We start from the raw sequence: 18,457 nt of genomic DNA, 5'->3' as shown, positions 1-18,457 counted from the left end.
GCACAGAGCTCCTAAATCCCTTGGAATTTTCTAAGTAAAGAGAACAATAAAGGTGTCTTTTGTTGCTTAACCAGGTGACTTTGTACCGCAGCTAAGGATGGGGGCTGGTTACCAGTGGAATCAAACATGTAATTGAGAGGGTTGGAACTTCCAGTCCCAAACCACTACCCCCATCTCTGTGGGAAGGGAGGGGCTGTAGGTTGAGTGCAACCAACAGAGGCCAATGATTTAATCAATCATGCCTACGAAATGAAGCCTTAAAACCCCCAAAGATGGAGTTGAGAAAGCGTCCAGGTCAGTGAACATGTGGCGATTTGGGGAGAGTGGCATGCTCTGAGCGCACAGAAGCTGTACACCCTCGGCCACAGTGTGCCCTATGCGTCTCTGCCATCCGTTGTCCCTGAGTTATACCCGTTTATAATAAACCAATCCTCTAGTAAGACAATCACTCTACAGGGACTGGGGGGCGTCCTTACCCCACTGCTAACACAGGGCCTGCAAGTGAGCACAGGACCAGGGAGTGCCTGGGAATCATTTGCCAGGGAGCAGGGGTCTTAACTGCCAGCCTTACATGCCTCCCAGGTTCTTGAACACAGCAAGCACATTCGGGTGCCTGCATGTATTTTAGTTCTGTCAAGTGACAGATGAGAAGGAATCAGGAGCAAGAATTAACCAACTCTACTTTTATTTCTCCATTTCGGGACACCGTCCATTTTACTGCTAATTTCCATCACTTTTGGGAGGGAGTGGCGAGGCCAATGCCATGTGACCTAGCTCTGGTCACAAACTCAGATGGAAGGTGTCCCCATGTGTCTACAAAACAGCAACGCACTGAACTGGTAAACTGTCCAAACATACATGGGATACATGTCATACAGAAACAGACGATGAAGCTAACCGCCCTTTCTATGAAAAGGAACAACAGGGGGAATCACACCAGAGGTAACAGAGACCCACTTCCATGGGGTCGGGGAGAACAGGAGCCCAGAGGCTCCAGCCCACGTGGCACAGAACCTGCGCTCCTTAGAGTGCTGGCTGCTCTCTCTCCTAGGCCAGAGGGAGAAGGGGCCTGACTGCATGCCCAGCAGAAGCGCCTGCCTGACGGGGGCTTGGCCCGGGCCTGGCCCCCCTCTGCTCAGGGACCCTGTTCCTCATTGGTCCTAGCCTCCTCAGATGGGCACAGGAAAGGGCCTATAGGTGTGCTAAGGAGCCTGAGCAAAAACTGCTGGACCTGCACCCTGCTGGCCTCTGCGTGGGCCCTGGGGCCCCAGAGCAGATGGAAGCGAGCAGGATTGCTGTCGGGAGCCTGCCGGTACTCCAGGTACTGCTCCTGCACCCAGACCCTGGTGATGAGCTCCCTGGGCTCCCCGAAGATGCAGTGCTCCCTCCCGGAGTACACCCCCCTGGCACTAAGTATTTCCCACATATACTTCTCTGGGATCCGGCCCCCCCACAGGAAAATCTTGCCCAGGAGCAGCGCCAGGAGGCCGGTCTTGGGGAGGCGCTGCTCTTCGGTCACCCCATCCCAGGTGAGGCCCAGGGTGGGGACCAGGACATAGGAGTGGCTGCTGGGATCTACTTCCTTTACATCAATGCCGTAGGTCAGCTCCAAGGACAAGGAGGCACGGCTGAGGATGTCAGGGAAGTGGTCCTGGTGATCCTGGGCGACCAGCTCCAGCATCTCTGCCTTCGTGGTCGGCTCCTTGGTGCGGTACTTGTGGAGCAGGAAGGTCACCAGTTGGATCTCCTTCCTGCGCAGCGCATCTTGGAGAGAGGCCCTGGCATCCCCTGCGGCCTCGTCCCCATGGCTGCTGGAGCTATGGGCGTGGGGCTCACTTCCCAGGGTGGCTGGCCCATCCTGAGGCGAGGGCTGGGCCCCCTCCAGGCCTTGGTCTTCGCTCGCCTCCTGCTGGGCCTCCTCCAACGGGCACTGCACGCTCCACGCACCCAGAGGCATGCTGACGCTGCTCAGGGGAATGGCAACCTGCAGGGGTGATGGGGGGAAGTGGGCACCGGGGACCCTGGGGCTCTGCTTTGGGGGTGGGCTCCTGCCTCCCAGGGGTCTCCCCTGCTGGGCGGGCAGTCTGTCCATGCACAACCCAAAGGATGAAATGATGGGGCCCTGGTAGTGTGCCAGCCGAGCCCAAGGATCAGTGACTGGAGGCTGAGGGGACGCGTCCCGTATGGAAGAGCCCTGGGGACACATACAGGTCGGGCACCCACCTTGTCTCCTGGCTCAGCCTGGTCCTCCATGGCTCTGTGACCTCAGGACAGGTGCCTCAGGACTTCAGTTGCCGATTCCTGGAGTCCCTGCCAGAGGACACGAGCAGGCATCTCAGGGTGAGGTCCGCCAGCCCAGCCCAGGGCGCCCCGTGTTGACAGGAGGGGTGGGCCTGCCTCTGTGAGGTCTCTGCCTGGCCAGGGAGGGTTGCCCCCTCCAGGCTCGCTCAGGGTGCGCACCTCCCAGGGACGCTGGCGTGAGCAAAGCTCTTGGAACTGGGCACCCACACCCAGAAAGCATCAGAAGGAAGTGTGGGGACCACGCGTACCCAGGCCCGGCCCAGGCTGGCGATGCTCCTGGCATGGAGAAGCCTGTCGGGGCCTGGGGTGCTGTCTCAGCTGGCCTGGGTCCAGGCGTCACTTACAGGCCCTCCGCTCCCTGAGAGCATCGACCCAGACATGAGGTGGGACTCAGCCTGACAGGCACTGCCGGGGATTCCCAGGCCACACAGCAGGGCCGGCCCTATCTAGGTTCTGGGAATCGGGGTACACTCCCTGCTCCCTCAGGGTGCTGACCGTGATATTGGCAGGACCCCGGACTCCTGCCTCTGTGGCCCCGCTGACCCTCTTTAGACCTCCTGACCCGGGGCACTCAGACCAAGGTCCTCACCTCCCTGAGAACTCAGAGACATGTGTCATGAGGCCCCACATGCACACTCCGTGAACCCCAGCAGGATCCCAAAGGCTGCCATTAGGGCCGGCCCCTGTCCTGGTGGGGTGCTGTCGGCCTCCCGTAGGTCATCCCTTCACCCGTGCCGGGGCCTGCGCTTCCTCCCAGCCCCCACCGGGCATAGTGGGCATCTGCTTAGACTCAGACCTCACGACCCGGGGGACTCTCCCCCTTCCTGCCCATGCGACGAAGGAGCGTGTGACTTAGGCCTTCCGCTCACTATTCATTCCAGGGCTGAGGAAAGAGGACAGCTGGACTCTCCGGAGTCCTTTCCTTTCTGAGTTGGGGATGGGGGTATGGCCGGTCCTCAGGAATGTCCTCACACTGACACGCGGCACAGCCTGGGACTCCTCCCTCTGCTGACATGACGGATCCCAGACCACCAGGGTACTCACCGTCCCCGCCCATGCGGCGGAAGGGGGAGCCTGCCTCAGACAGCCAGCCCTGCCCGGTCTCTGCACAGTCCCTCCTCCTTTCCGGGGAGCCAACCTTCATGCCCTCCATCCTGCCGAGGCTACTCTTCCTGAGTCCCGGCAGATGCCGGGACTCCTCTCTGGCGGGACCTGGCTCAGCTCCCTCTGCCCCCTCACGTCGCCCCTCAGAACAGGGCCCACCTCCCTCAGAGGCAGAGACAGAGGTGCCAGCGCACCCCTTTAGGCCACCCCTGTCCCGGGTCTTCAGGGATCATGCCGGCAGGGCCGATTTCACGGTCCAACCCCTCTGGCTGGAGTGGGAGTCCCCTCAGCGTCTTCAAGGGTTTCCTATTTACCCCTGGCAGGGCCTGCAAAGATCCCTTCTGCTAACGTGAGGACGCATCCTGCAGGCCAAGGCCACCTTCCTGCTGACACCCGTCAGGAGCAAGTGGGGACGCCATCACTCCTCCTGACACCTGGCCTGGCCTCCCAGGATGGACCTCAGGGGCAGATACGCTTGGGGTCCCCCGTTTCCTAGACAAGGTCTGTTCAGTCCTCCCCACGTTGCTGGGCACCCCTCTGTCCACCTGAAGCCACACTCCTCACACCACGGCCCTCACCTCTGTAAAGTCCCCGCGGCAGGGGACAGGGAACACCTCATGTGCCTATAGTGCTCTGGGGCCTTCCAACACCCCGCCCAGGGGCCCTGCCGTCCTACCTGTTTGGGGTCTATGGTCCTTAGGTGTGCCTCAGGGTCCTCACCTTGCCTCTCATTTGGATCCGGTCCTCCCCTCTGCCGACCCCAGGACCTGCTCCTTATGCAAGTCCCCAGTCCCGTGATACCCGGATGAGGAAGTCAGGGCCACCTGCATAGGTTCTGAGCACCCTGGAGCTTCCCAGGCAGGCTCTTTTCGGGGGCCCAGGATCCCTCAGTCCTGCCGCGGCCTCCTCATCATGACTTCCCAGCAGGGCCTGGGCCCTCCTGTCCGATGACCCGAGGGCCTGCTCCTTAAAGCCAGTCCCAGTCCCTCTGAGGCCCGGAGGAGGAAGTCAGGGCACACCGCGTGTAATCACTCCACCCAGGGGCCTCCCATGGCTGACAGGCAGGGGCGGCTCCTCTGGGGCCCCTTCCCCTCCTCCCTCAGGGTCCTCACCACAACACGGGCACGGCCTGTGATCCTGTGAATGTTGATGGGGGCCCGTCCCCTCAGACCAAGGCCCTCCCTGCCCTGAGACACTCCTGGGTGACGTCTGCGGCCGTCCCAACAGGTCACTAGGCCCAGGAGTTCCCAGGGCGATAGAAGGCAGGGCCTGAGGTGGGCTCCAGGGGCGCCCTCGGCCCTCCCTCCTGGCCTCCCGTTGACCCCTGGTGCGTCTGTGCCCCCGCCCTCAGCCCACCTGGGTTCCCTCCTCAGACCAAGGCCTTCACGCTCACGATTCAAAATGGCGGGAGGGGACATGGGTGTGGCATGCCGTGGCAGTGCCCAGCCTGAGGACCCTCCCGGGGCCTCCTTAGGGCAACACCACGGGCCCCCTGAGTTCTTGGGCGGGGGCCCTCAGGCCTCCCGTGCGGTTCTACCTGGAGTCCTTGTACGTGACCTGAATCCGTCCCGTGACACCGATGCCGTCCCGTCCCTCAGGCCTCCCAGTCGGAAGACTAATGACATCACATCCGGAAGCTGGGTCGGAGCGCCCCCTGGAGGCTGCCGGGAGGAACGCGCAAGGATTCCGGGGGAGGGGGTTCCTCGCGCCTCCCTCTGGGCATCCCTTAAACCCCGCCTTCTCCCACCTGCTGCGGCTCACGAGGCCCAGGGCTCTGCCTCCGCAGGTCCTTAGTGGATGTGGTGTGGTGGGGGGATACAGAGATGTGGGGCAGTGGGGGGAGAAAGGGGGGATGTGGCAGGTCGGATATTGGGTGTATGGGGGGACGTGTGGGGGTGGGTGTCGGGATTTGGGGGAGTGGGGGTTTAGGGGAGCTGGGGGGCAGGGTGAAGTATATCAGGGCAAGCTGCATAGGTTCTTAGCACCCTGGAGTTCCCAAACTGCATTTGGATGAAGGTTTGTGAGAACAGGGTGTTGGGAAGTCAGTGGATGGGGGAGTTGGGGGCCAGTGCGGGGGCACAGTGGTGAGAGGTGTGGGTAAGTGGCGGTCCAGAGATGTAGTAGTGAGGTGGTGTGGGGGTGGGGTGGTGACAGTTGGGGGAGTGGGAGAGGGGTGCAGGAAGATAGGGATTGCTAAGTTGGGGGGCAGCAGGTGCGGTGGTGTGCAGCAGGGGGAGGGTTTTAGGGAATGGGGATTTTGGTGGATGCGGGGAGGTGGGGGTGGACGGAGGGGGAGAAGAGGCAGTGGAGAGGGGTAGTAGTGAGGTGGAGTGATGGGGTGTGGGGAGGTGCAGCAGTGGAGGGAAAGGTGGGGGTATATATGGGGTGGGATGTTGGTCCGTGGGGAGAGTTGTGGGGGGGTGTCGGCAAGTGCGTGGGTTGGAGAGAGCTGCGGGTAGGGGTGAGGTTGGATGGAAGGGGCCGTGGGAGGTGTAGTAGTGGGGGTGGAGTGAGGAGAGGTGGGGCAGGGGGGAGGATGTGGGAATGGAGGCGGTGTGAATTTGAGGGTGCAGGAGGTGGGGTGGTGGGGGACAGGGGGAGAGCTGTGTGGGGTGGGAAGTTAAGTGGAAGGGGGTATTTGGGGTCTGGTGGCAGGGCGTGCTGGTGGGAGGTGGGGCGGAAGGGACGGTGCAGAGGGTTAGTAGTGAGGTGGAGTGAGTTGCCTCGGTGCCCAGCATGACGACTGCATCCAGAGGACCATCCTGGACTGTCAGGGCTGCCGGCACGTCGGAGCAGCTTCCATGAACACCGGCGTCCAGTGGCTCCAGGAATCGGCAGCTGAAGTCCTGAGGCACCTGTTCTGAGGTCGCAGAGCCACGGAGGACCAGGCTGAGCCAGGAGACAAGGTGTGACGCCCGACCTAGATGTGTCCCCAGGGCTGTCGCATACGGGACGGGTCCCCTCAGCCTCCATTCCCAGACCCTCGGGCTCGGCTGGCACACCACCAGGGCCCCATCATTTCATCCTTTGGGTTCTGCATGGACAGACTGCCCGCCCAGCAGGGGAGACCCTTGGGAGGCAGGAGCCAACCCCCAAATCAGAGCCCCAGGGACCCCGATGCCCACTTCCCCCACCACCCCTGCAGGCTGTCATTCCCGAGCAGTGTCAGTATGCCTCTGTGCGCCAGGGGAGTGCAATGCCCCGTTGGAGGAGGCCCAGGAGGAGGCGAGCGAAGCCCAGGGCCTGGAGGGGGCCCAGCCCTCACCTCAGGATGGGCCAGCCACCCTGGGAAGTGAGCCCCACACCCATAGCTCCAGCAGCGATGGGGACAAGGCCGCAGGGGATGCCAGGGCTCTCTCCAAGATGCGCTGCACAGGAAGAGTCTGCAGCTGGTGGCCTTCCTGCTCCTCAAGTACCGAGCCAAGGAGCTGACCACGAAGGCAGAGATGCTGGAGCTGGTCGCCCAGGATCAACAGGACCCCTTCCCTGTGACCTTCAGCCAAGCCTCCAAGGATTTGCAGCTGGTCTTTGGCATGGATGTGAAGGAAGTGGACCCCAGTGGCCACTCCTATGTCCTGGTCCCCACCCTGGGCCTCACCTGGGATGGGGTGAACGAAGAGCAGCGCCTGCCCAAGACCGGCCTCCTGGCGCTGCTCCTGGGCATGATCCTCCTGTGGGGAGGCTGGGTCCCTGAGGAGGAAGTGTGGCAGTTGCTAAGTGCTGGGAAGGTGTACCCTGGGAGGGAGCACTTCATCTATGGGGACCCCAGGGAGCTCATAACTGGGGTCTGGGTGCAGGAGCAGTACTTGGAGTATCAGCAGGTGCCCGACAGCGATCCCGCTCGCTGTGAGCTGCTCTGGGGCCCCAGGGCCCACGCAGAGGCCGGTGAGGTGCAGGTCCAGCAGTTTTAGCTCAGGCTCCTTAGCAGGGCTGCAGGCTCTTCCCAATCCCCATCCGAGGAGGCTAGAAGCAATGAGGAACAGGGTCCCCAAGTAGAGGGGCGGCCACGCCCAGGCCAAGCCCCCATCAGGCAGGCGCTTCTGCTGGGCATGCAGTCAGGCCCCTTCTCCCTCTGGCCTAGGAGAGAGAGCAGCCAGCGCTCTAAGGTGTGCTGGTTCTGTGCCATGTGGGCTAGAGCCTCTGGGCTCCTGTTCTTCCCGACCCCATGGAAGTGGGTCTTTGTTTCCTCTGGCACGTCTTCCTGTTGCTCCTTTTCATAGAAAGCGGGATTAGCTTCAGCGCCTATTTCTGAATGACATCCACCCCCCATGTGTGCGTTCTTGAGCCATTTCACCAGTCAGTGCTACGTTGCTGTTTTGTAGACCCATGGGGACACCTTCCATCTGCGTTTGTGATCCGCAGCCAGGTCACATGGCACCGGCCTCGCCATTCCCTCAGAAATGTGATGCAAACTAGCAGTAAAATGGATGGTGCCCAGAAATGGAGAAATAAAAGTATAGTTGGTTAATTCTTGCTCCTGATTCCTTCTGGTGTGTCATTTTACAGAACTAAAATACATACACATACCTGAACGTGCTTCCTGTATTCAAGAAACGAGGAGAAATGTAAGGCCGGTAGCTAAGACCCCTGCACCCTGGCTCAGGATTCCCAGGCCCTCCCTGGGCCTCTGCTCACTTGCAGGCCCTGTGTTAGCAGTGCGGTAAGGACGTCCCGGAACCCTGGCTGAGGAAGACCCCATGGCACCCTCTGTCTCCCACCCTACAAAACCAACCGCAGGGCCACGCATGGGGCCCGGGGGAGAGGGCCCAGCAAGGGGGCTGTTCCTGTGGGCACCGAGGGCACCAGGACGGAGGGATCGAAAGAGGGGGTGGTAGGCAAGGCCAGCCGGCCAGGCAGGCCCCGAGGCTGGCCCCAGGCCGTGGGGCCCGCCGCCCGGGGCTGGGCGCTTTCTCGATGGCTGCAGGGCTGTGCAGAAGCTGTGGCAGGCCAAGACCGACATCGCTTTCCCCTCAGGGGGTTGTCCTCGGAGCCCAGTCGGCAGTGCTCTGCGGGAGTCACCTGGCTGGGGGTTGGGGACCATGCGGTGGTAGTACACACGGAGGGTCATCTCTGGGACCTCTGCAGCACTGAAGTGCAAACCAGTGTCCTCTCTCAAAGGGCCCTGCGTTCGGCAGGTACCTAATAAGGACCATCTGACTGGCGCCCACAGGCCCCAGGGTGGAATTCTGGGACTGAGGAGGCTTGGTTGAAGGAGGCTGAGACTACATACCACCTTGCTTCAACTAGACGGAAGACAGTGCCGTGGACAGACACACTTCCTCTTGGGAGGACGAGAGGAGCCTGATGTCCTGAATTCTCAACCCCATCGGACATACGGTAACTCTGGAAACAAATAGCATCAGCCAATGGCCCTGCAGAAGACTTAGGCCATCAGTGGGCCTAAACCACCTCAAACCAATTCCTGCTCTCTGCGGAACACGGGGCTGTGGTTTCCCAGGGCGTCCCCCTCTCTCTCGTTTCCCTCCCGCCAAGTGGTCAAATCCCTTTGTGTTTGTTATCAGCTGAGCTCATGAACTAGCAGAGGCCCCAGCAGAGGAAGCACGCATTGCAGTCCTGACAGACCTCGCTGGGGAACACAGAAACTGCCTGGGGAACACATCCTTGGTATGCAACGGAAAGCAGCTGGCCTTTTAGCCAGAGACTCTAGGAGCCCCTTCTGAGAAGCCGGGAAAGGCCTCTGTTCAAGTTCTGAGCCTCCCCGGGCATGTCCCTACAGCATAAAGCCACTTCTTGGATGACTGCTTTGTGGACGTTTTAGAAGCACAAACATCAGGACAGAACCAGCATGCAGGCCTGGGGGCTCCCTCAAGGTCTACGGGCCTTAGTCTCCAAGGCCCCTGCAGAGGGTCTCTTCAAACCCTCAACTCTGCACTCCCCTCTTAGAAACAGAGGGCAGATGACCCTACTTTGTGGCAGAGCTGGAACAAGGACCAGGGATCCTTGCAGGCGGGGCCTCCCCACCGGACCGCCCTGGCTCCCTGGACAGGGTTCGTGTGAACAAAGCCGTCCATGCTGTCAGTGAGAGAATGCATGATCCCCAAAATGTAACCGCTGTTGTGTCCACTCAATCCATGGTGAAGATGACTTGGATTTGGGTTTCGTCCCATCCTGTGGCCAGACTCTCGTCGACGTGTAAATGCACGACGGGTGCCTTCATATTGGCTTCCTGGAGTCACGTCTAGCTAAACGCGTGGGCACGTTCCTTAGGAGTGCTTCTGCGTGCAGGGCGCCCTCTGGAAAGGAACCCAACAGCAAACAAGGTGGTGTGACGCACCTAGCATCCGGGTAATTGCAGGAGAGGGACACACGAGGGGTGGGGGTGGGCTTGGGGCACGGAGACCAGGCCTGGTGTGGAGTGGATGAGGAACATGTGTACCGTTTCTGCAGAACAATATATGCCAAAGCCCAGAATCCAGTGATCAAAAGGGAAGGTGCCAGAGCAGACCGAATCAGGAGCGGGAGGTCAGAAACCCGAGGGAGCAGAAGCCAGACTACCCCGCCACAGGGAGGAAACTAGGCTCCGGGATGGAGGCAGGCCGCCAAGGAGGGGGGCTGGAGCCGAGTGTCTGGGGCAGCTGATTGGAAAGGGCCAACCCTGGTGGTCCCCAAGCAAGCACGTCTTGGGCAGTAACAAGAGTTTCTACGGGGAGGAAATGGCAACTAAAGACAAGTACGTTGTGATCTGCAGAGGGACGAGATCTGGAGGCAAGCAGAGCTCAAGGGGATTGTGCCAAGCGCAGAAGAGGCTAGGGGCCACCCGAGCACACGTCGGCACTGGGGCCCACCGTGGGTCTGAGGGGCTGGGGCCAGTACCGAGGTCGAGGAGCGGCAGGAGCTCTCCCGCCCTGCTCGGCACAGCCGGACTCTGCGGACAACGTGACTGCACGGGCAAGACTACAGGACTCTCTGTTTGGACCCTACAGGACTCTCTGTTTGGGCCCAACTCTGGTGTGAGCAGCACCGACCAAGCAGCAGGAGCAGATGAGCCGATGGAAGAGACCAAGTGGGGTGGCTTGGCAGGGGAGGGCAACGCGGAGAGAACGGGCGAGACTAGGAGGACCCACCCGTTGGGACCGCCACCCCCGGGAGGCACAGGCCCTCAGGGACCTAGGACTAAACAGGGCCTGGCCCTTGAGCAAAGCAGAGAAGGCAGCAACAGTACTCCCCCACCTCTAGGGGTGGGAGTGGGCACGGGATCATGGATTCCCAGCCCAGCTGGGGCCCGGCCTGTGAATAAAACTGGGTGCCTGGCAGCACATGGGAGCCCCCTCTGGGAATGCCAACCACACCGCCCCAGGCTTCTCCCAAAGACTGAAGCGGGGTGCCCCACACCCATCCCCTCCCCCACTCAGGGCCAGGGCTCCTCTACAGGCCGGCCGGGAGCCACCTTTGTGACATCACGTGGCAGCCAGAGGATGATGACCTAAGCAGCGGGTTTCCCCCCTACCAAGACCTCTTCCAGAGGGAGATCCTTCACCCGACTGGCTCGGACAGAATTTTTGAAACGGACAGCCTGAAGACTTTCATCCGCCAAATGAACCTGTATGGATTCAGCAAAATACGCCCCGACGACCCTTGCACGTGCTCTCCAGGGAACAAGAGGATGATGGTAAAGTAGAAAGTCCTTCCGTTTCCCGTGTTGTGTCACTCCCACCCCTCCCGAGTAGATCCGGGGGACCGTCACGCTGGGAGCGTTTAGCTCCCGAGGGTGACTTTTTTCCTCGTGAGATGTTAGTTACCGAGAGATGAGACGGTATGGATGGATCCTTAGGTTACACTACAGCCCCTTAGAGACGACCTGCAGGTGTGACCACAGGCTGAGGCCAGTTAACCCCAAGTAGCGATAGTAACACCTTAACCGCTGCATTGCCGATCTTTAGTGCACTCAGCCGTAAAGCCTAATCCAACTTGCCAGCAGTTTAAAAAAGATGTCCTCCTCAGCCCTGGCAGAACAGCCCTGCGGCCCCAGGACAGAGGCGAGCTGGGAATCCGCAGGGCCCCTGGCCATGGGGAGGGTCTGGGAGGAAGCACCCCTTCCCTTGGGGTGGGTGTCTTCACAGCCAGCCAGACTTCAGGCACGTGTAGTACTTAGGGAGGTGTAGTAGTGAGGTGGTGTGGGTGTCGTAAGCGGGAGGGGGTAGCCCAAGGTGGCTGGAAATCCTGGCCCAAGACGAGCCTTGGCATCCGCTGTCCTCTTAGACGTGGAGCACCATGTGCACACCATGTCCTCAGCCGAGGACTGGGCTGGGGCGCACTGAGGCAAGCTCACGCAGACCCTGTCCCTTGAGCCTGGGCTGCTGCTCAGGAGACACAACAGCCTCCCTCCTGACCTCGGGGGCATCTCCTTACTTTAGTCCCCTATCCAGACACACGAGGGTCTCTCTCCCCATGGCTGCCCCTAAGATGTGCCAGGGCGCTCCTGAAAAGCAGCTGAGCATCTCCAGCCCACGATCCAGCCCGCGTAAAAGCAGGGCCAGCCCCTCTGCCAAGGGCTGTCCAACCCCCGCGGTCTGGCTCAGAAGAGACGGGCTGTGCCCCAGCCAGCACCGGGGGCAAAGCCCATCGTCTTCATGGGTGACGCACCCTACCAACTTTGCTAAGAAACCACCCAAAAGAAAAGACAAAAAGGTTCCCCACAACACAAAAACCACCATCACCGAACACTTTTTCGTCAGAGCTGTACTTAGGGCCCCTTCCTTGGACATCAAGGGGAGGACCGGATCCAAATGAGAGGCAAGGTGAGGACCCTGAGGCACACCTAAGGACCGTAGACCCCAAACAGGTAGGGCGGCAGGGCCCCTGGGTGTGGTGTTGGAAGGCCCCAGAGCACAATAAGCACATGAGGTGTTCCCTGTCCCCTGCTGCGGGGACTCTTCCAGAGGTGAGGGCCGTGGTGTGAGGAGTGTGGCTTCAGGTGGACAGAGGGGTGCCCAGGAACGTGGGTGAGGACTGAACGGACCCTGTCTAGGAAACGGGGGACCCCAAGCATATCGGTCCCTGAGGTCCATCCTGGGAGGCCAGGCCAGGTGTCAGGAGGAGTGATGGCATCCCCACTTGCTCCTGACGGGTGTCAGCAGGATGGTGGCCTTGGCCTGCAGGATGCGTCCTCACGTTAGCAGAAGGGATCTTTGCAGGCCCTGCCAGGGGTAAATAGGAAACCAGAGGCATTGATGCTCTAGAGCGACCTTTTTCCTTTGGATGTTTGCTAATTCTAGGCATGAGAAAAATGGGTGGGGCTGTGAGTAAGGGCCTGGACTGAGGGTCTCTACTAAGAGAAGAGAAACCAGCAAAGCTTTGACTGGTCTCTTGGTAGGGGGGCTATTAATAGATTTAAAGAACCAGGACTCTGGTGAGAAGGAAGAAAAGAGCTCAAAACTCTGCTGGTTTTTTCCTCAAGATATTTACTGAATTCTGGAACTGCATTAACCAAACATCTAACAAAATGACTGTCAAACTAGAATTTTATACCTAGCAAAAATATTTCTCAAAAAAAGAAGTTAAAGGATGGACAACACAGAAAAGGCTAGGAACAACAAATGATGGTGAGGATGCAGAGAAAGGGGAACCCTCCTACACTGCTGGTGGGAATGCAAGATAGTTCAACCACGTGGAAGGAAGTACGGAGGTTCCTAAGAAACTCAAAATAGAAATATCATTTGACCCAGGAATTCCACTCCTAGGAATTTACCCAAGGAAAACAACTTCTCAGATTCAAAAAAACAGATGCACCCCTATATTTATTGCAGCACTATTTACAATAGCCAAGAAATGGAAGCAACCTAAGTGTCCATCAGTAGATAAATGGGTAAAGAAAATGTGGCACATATACACAATGGAATACTATTCATCCATAAGAAGAAAACAAATCCTACCATTTGCAACAACATGGATGGAGCTAGAGGGTATTATGCTCAGTGAAATAAGCCAGGCGGAGAAAGACAAGTATCAAATGATTTCACTCATATGTGGAGTAAAAGAACAAAGAAAAAACTGAAGGAACAAAACAGCAGGAGACTCACAGAACCCAAGAAGGGACTAGCGGTTACCAAAGGGGAGGTGTGGGGGAGGGCAGGTGGGGAGGGAAGGAGAAGGGATTGAGGGTTATCATGATGGTGCACATGGTGTGTGTGGTGTCACAGGGAAGACAGTATAGCACAGAGAAGGCAAATAGTGGATGTGTGGCATCTTACTACACTGATGTACAGTGACTGCAATGGGGTATGGGTGGGGACTTGATAATAAGGGTGAATGTAATAACCACATTGCTTTTCTTGTGAAAACTTCATAAGAGTGTATATTGATGATACCTTAAAAACAAAAGAAGAAGAAGATAAGACTTTTGGGAGAATGTGGCAATGATGGCATGATAGTTCTTGAACGTGTCTGAATCACCCATTTAAAACAGAGTACCAGAATAGTAAAACAAAAACCCATAAACGACATCTACAGCAAAACTGGGTGAAGTGCAAAACATGAGCAGGTGGAGATAGTCCACTATTAGCTACAAGACAGTATAGTATCAGCATCTGTTAGGAGGAAGCAGAAGGAACCAATAGGGGTATCTGAAATACCTGCAACTAGGAGCACCCCAAAATAGTCAACATGTAGTTACAAATGTAGCTCAGAAGATTATTTTGAGAACAACAGCCACAAGAGGAAGAGTTCTGCATACTCCCATATATGAGTAACTACAGGGGGTCTGAAGGGCTGAGCAATTAGGGATCAAAGAAATCTAAAAGTCATCAGCCAGGAGATAGCTTCCACTCTGGGATGCAGTAAACTGGAAGAAACATTCCCATAGTTAAGAGAAAAACAAGCCAGACTAACTTTAAATGCATGATTCATGAGTGTTTTCTAACATGTTGGGGAGTTGAGGTTGCAGAGCAGAAAACTTGCCCAAAATCTGGGAGACACAATCCCTGTAGGAGGAGAGGCTATGCGAGCTCTCACTTACCTGGAGTAAGCTCACAAAAACCAGTAAGAGGAGTTCAGCTAGCAGTATTGATGAGTCAGTGAAGGACAGAGTGAAGCCTCTGAGGGCCTCAGAAACTGAGGGAGTCCTTACCCTCTCGCAGGCTCTTTCTCCTGGGTGCTTTCACTTCCAGAAAAGATCAGAAAGAGCCCTAAGAATGGATCACTGAAATGCAGACCTTGGAGAGAAGAACATGACCCATGTGCAAGGGATAAGAATCTTTAACCCATGCATTTCCCTTGTCTCCCAGAGAAGGAAAAAGATGCTTTTCCCTGTGGAGGAATTGACAACAAACTCCACCACCTCTAGGGCACTGGTGGAAAGGCAGTTCAGTTGGGACAAGGAAAGGTCAAGGCACTACTTTCTGCTTCTGGGAGAAGGGCAGAAATGTGCGTGGCGCCCACAACTACCCAAGGGGAGGGGTGAAAGACTTGGGAAGGACACAGTCCTGAGACCAAGGGACTTGATCCCTGAGACTGAGGCATACGAAGAAAATGCCCCCCTCCCAATTCCCCACACCACTAAGCAAGTAAGTTCAAGTAACCGGTAATAACAGAATAGTCTTAAGAAAGGGCCAGAAGAGGATGATTAGCATGCAAAGAAACCATCTAAAGTAGTGTACAGGGAAGATATAAAGCTTAATGTTGAAAATCCATTGCTCTGGAAAACTCACTCTCATCCAAATAAAAATTACTTACCTCAGTCTCTACTGTCCTATATAAGAAGTTCAACTTCAAACAGACACATAACAAGGAAAGAAACGTTATACTCCCAAGAAACAAGGAATCATCAGAACCAGCATCTGCTATGAAATAGACATTGGAGGTATCAGACAAGGAATTTTTAAATAATTAGGATTAACATGTTTAAAAGCTCTAATGGAAAAGCTGGGTACCATGCAAATGGGCAGGTACTTGTAGCAGAAAAATACAGACTCAAAGAAAGAATCAAATGGAAATGCCAGAAATGAGAAACACAGTCCAGAGATAATCAATACCTTCCATGGGCTCACCAGCACTTTCAACACAGCCAAGGAAAGAATCAGAGAGTTTGAAGATCAGTCAACAGAAATCAGCCACATTGAAATACAAAGAGAAAAACTAGACATTAAAAGCAGAAAAGAATATCTAAGATAATATAAAACAGTCTGAGTATAATTTTAATTCCAGAAGGGAGGCAAGAGAATGGGAAATCACTTTATTTTATTTAGTTGTTATATTTTTATGAAGTCATAATAGGCAACAATGCCCTAAATTTAAATGATGGGCACCAAACCGCAGATACAAGAAGTTCAGAGCCCCCAATAAACCACCCCTTTGCATATCATATTCAAACTGTTGATAACAAAAGCTAAGAGAAAACCTTGAAATCAGCCAGAGAAAAAAGAAACACTACATAGAGACAGAGAGAAAAACAAAAGCAAAGAATAACATCAGATTTTTTCATCGGAAATCATGCAAGTCAGAACTCCACACCAAGAAAAAAAATTCATCAAAAAATTGAGATGCCATTGTTGTTGACAATGTTAACTTGTACAACCACTTTGGAAAAGCATTTGGCAGTTAGTTCCTTAAAATGTAAAACACAAAGCACTTTAGTTCTGATGTAAAAGGTGTAATAATGTGATAACACGGGAGTAGTTTCACATTTTTTTTAAATCATCACCTTGAACAAAATAGAGCATAGTATTGTGGAAATATTGTATCTTCAGTACTTTATTCAACCTCTTTTAAAAATAGTTTAATTTACTGAATGAAAAAAAATTTTTAAGTGTAAACATAGGCTTACCATGTGAACCACCAATTACACTTTTAGGTAAGAAGTAAAATGAAAACATATGTCCACATAAAGACTTGTAAACAGATGTTCATAACAGCATTATTCACAACAGCCAAAAAGTGAAAACACTTCAGATATTGATCAATTACTAGACAGATAAAAAATGGTACACCCACACAATGGAATACTATTCAGCAATACAAAGGAACAAAATATTGATACATTTTACAACTTGGATGAACTTCAAAACATGATGCTAAGTGAAAGAAGCCAGATGCAAAGGGCTCAATATTTCATCAATCAATTTATATGAAATTCTAGAGAAGGCAAATCTATAGGCACAGAAAGCAGATTTCTGTACCTTAAACTGATATGGTAATGTATGTCAACTGTATCTCGATAAAACTAGAGGTGGGGAGAACAGGAAAAACCACGCAAGCAGATGCATGGTTACCTGGGTTGGAAGTGTGAGGTGACTGGCTTATGCTATGAGGGATCTTCAAGGGTAATGGCAACATTCTGAAAGTGGATTTGGTGATCACTGCACAATTCTGTAAATTCACTAAATATCACTGGAGTGTACTCTTAAAAGGGTGAATTTTACAATGTGTAAATTATATCTCCATAAGGCTAATTTTTAAAGTGACAGAGAAATACTTTCTCAGAAAAACAAAAGTAATGATGGAAATCAGAGCCAGTAGTCCTACTATACAAGAAATCTTAAAGAAGTTTTCAGGCTGAAGGAATATATTACACTGAAACACGGATCTTCACAAACAAATCAAGGATGCTAAAAAGAAGTAAATGAAAGCACAATAAGTACATTTTTCTTATATTTCATTGATCAAAAACATAGCTGTCTAAAAGCAAAAATAGCAAAATATTGTGCTGGAGTAGCTAGAGTAGCATCATACAAAACTTCAGAACAAAGAGTATTATCAGAAATAAAGAGGAACATTACATAATAGATCAACTTTCCAATAAGATACAAAAATTATAAATGTGTGTGCACTTGACAGAGTTTAAAAATACATTAAACAAAAACTGATGGTACTGGAAGGAGAAAAAGACAAATACACAATTATAACTGGACACCTTAACATTCCACTCTGAATAATTGACAGAACACGTAGGCAGAAAATTAGTAAGACTATAAATTACCTGAACAGCACTATCAACCAACCTGACCTAATTGATGTACATAAAAAAATTCCACCTAGCACATCCTCCTCAACTGCACATGGAACATTCATAAAGACTGATCATATTGTGGGCCATTAAAACAAAACTTCAATTAATTTTAATGAATAACAATCTTATTAAAAGCATGTTCTCATACTATTCTGGAAATCAATAAAAGACAGATTTCTGTAAAAAATACTGTTAAGATAATGAAAAGACTAATCACAGACAGGGAAAAATTATTTGTAAATCACATATCTGAAGAAGAACGTGTAACCAAAACATATAAAGAACTCTCCAAGTTCAACAATAACAATAACCAAGTGTGCTATTGGAGGAGGTATAGGCGCACAGATCAATGGGACAGAATAGAAAACAGAGAAATAGATCCACACAAAGATGGCCAATTGATTTAAACAATGGCTCATAAAAGCAAAAATTGATCAATTGTACCTCATCAAATACAAAAACTTTTCATCTGTGAAAGACTGTAGAGGAGGTGAAAAGACAAATTCCAGACTGGGAGAAAAGTCTGCAAATTATATAACCCACAAAGGACTTGTATCTCAACAAGAATATATAAAGAACCCTCAAAACTCAACATTATTCCTTCCTAATTACAACCCTTAAATAGAATTCGTGCCTCATATCAAATTTACCGAGTATCATAATTCTTCCAAGTGGTAAAGATACCTCAAGACAAATGCTGGACATAGAAGCCACAGGGCATAAATATGCAAAGAAGTAAAAAGCAACCCTTTTCAAACAATAAGGCTTCCCTCTCACTTACCAACTTCACATTTCCCTGTATGGCCCCGGAAGATGACTGGTTAGCCAGAGACGGGTAAGATTCCTCAAGGGAGGAACAACCTAAGACAGGCACAGTCGCAGGGGGGCCATCAGGTGAGAAATTGGGGATCAACAGAGGTGAGGCTTAGAACCTCACCCCCCCTGTTCTGAGAGAAATCTTCTGCATACGTGGATGTTTTATTGCCCTGGTCTGGCTTGGATTAACACATAGTCTACAGGCACACACCTGATCATCTACATTTGCTCTCTTACAACACTAAACTATGTTTTCTACCTTTATCTTGTATC

At 53.6% G+C, this 18,457-nt stretch overlaps 1 protein-coding gene across 8 annotated transcripts in view; it reads right to left on the bottom strand.

Moving 5' to 3' along the window:
- Positions 1 to 663: 663 nt before the first annotated feature.
- The window catches only part of LOC130681901 (melanoma-associated antigen 11-like), a 36,723-nt gene continuing 18,929 nt past the window's right edge, over positions 664 to 18,457 (bottom strand). Inside the window, exons 1-4 of one of the 8 annotated variants that reach the window (XM_057495693.1) lie at positions 4,943 to 6,297; positions 2,797 to 2,894; positions 2,224 to 2,310; positions 664 to 1,984 (exon numbers count right to left, since the gene is read on the bottom strand). In XM_057495693.1, coding sequence (XP_057351676.1) covers positions 1,136 to 1,984; positions 2,224 to 2,253 — 879 coding nt within the window. In that variant the 5' untranslated portion in view covers positions 2,254 to 2,310; positions 2,797 to 2,894; positions 4,943 to 6,297 and the 3' untranslated portion in view covers positions 664 to 1,135. The other 7 variants (XM_057495698.1, XM_057495694.1, XM_057495696.1 and 4 more) reach the window with 7 other exon arrangements.

This window comes from Manis pentadactyla, chromosome X, assembly GCF_030020395.1.
Source record: "Manis pentadactyla isolate mManPen7 chromosome X, mManPen7.hap1, whole genome shotgun sequence".
Classification (NCBI taxonomy): Eukaryota; Metazoa; Chordata; class Mammalia; order Pholidota; family Manidae; genus Manis; species Manis pentadactyla.
This window is presented reverse-complemented; position numbering and strand designations above follow the sequence as displayed.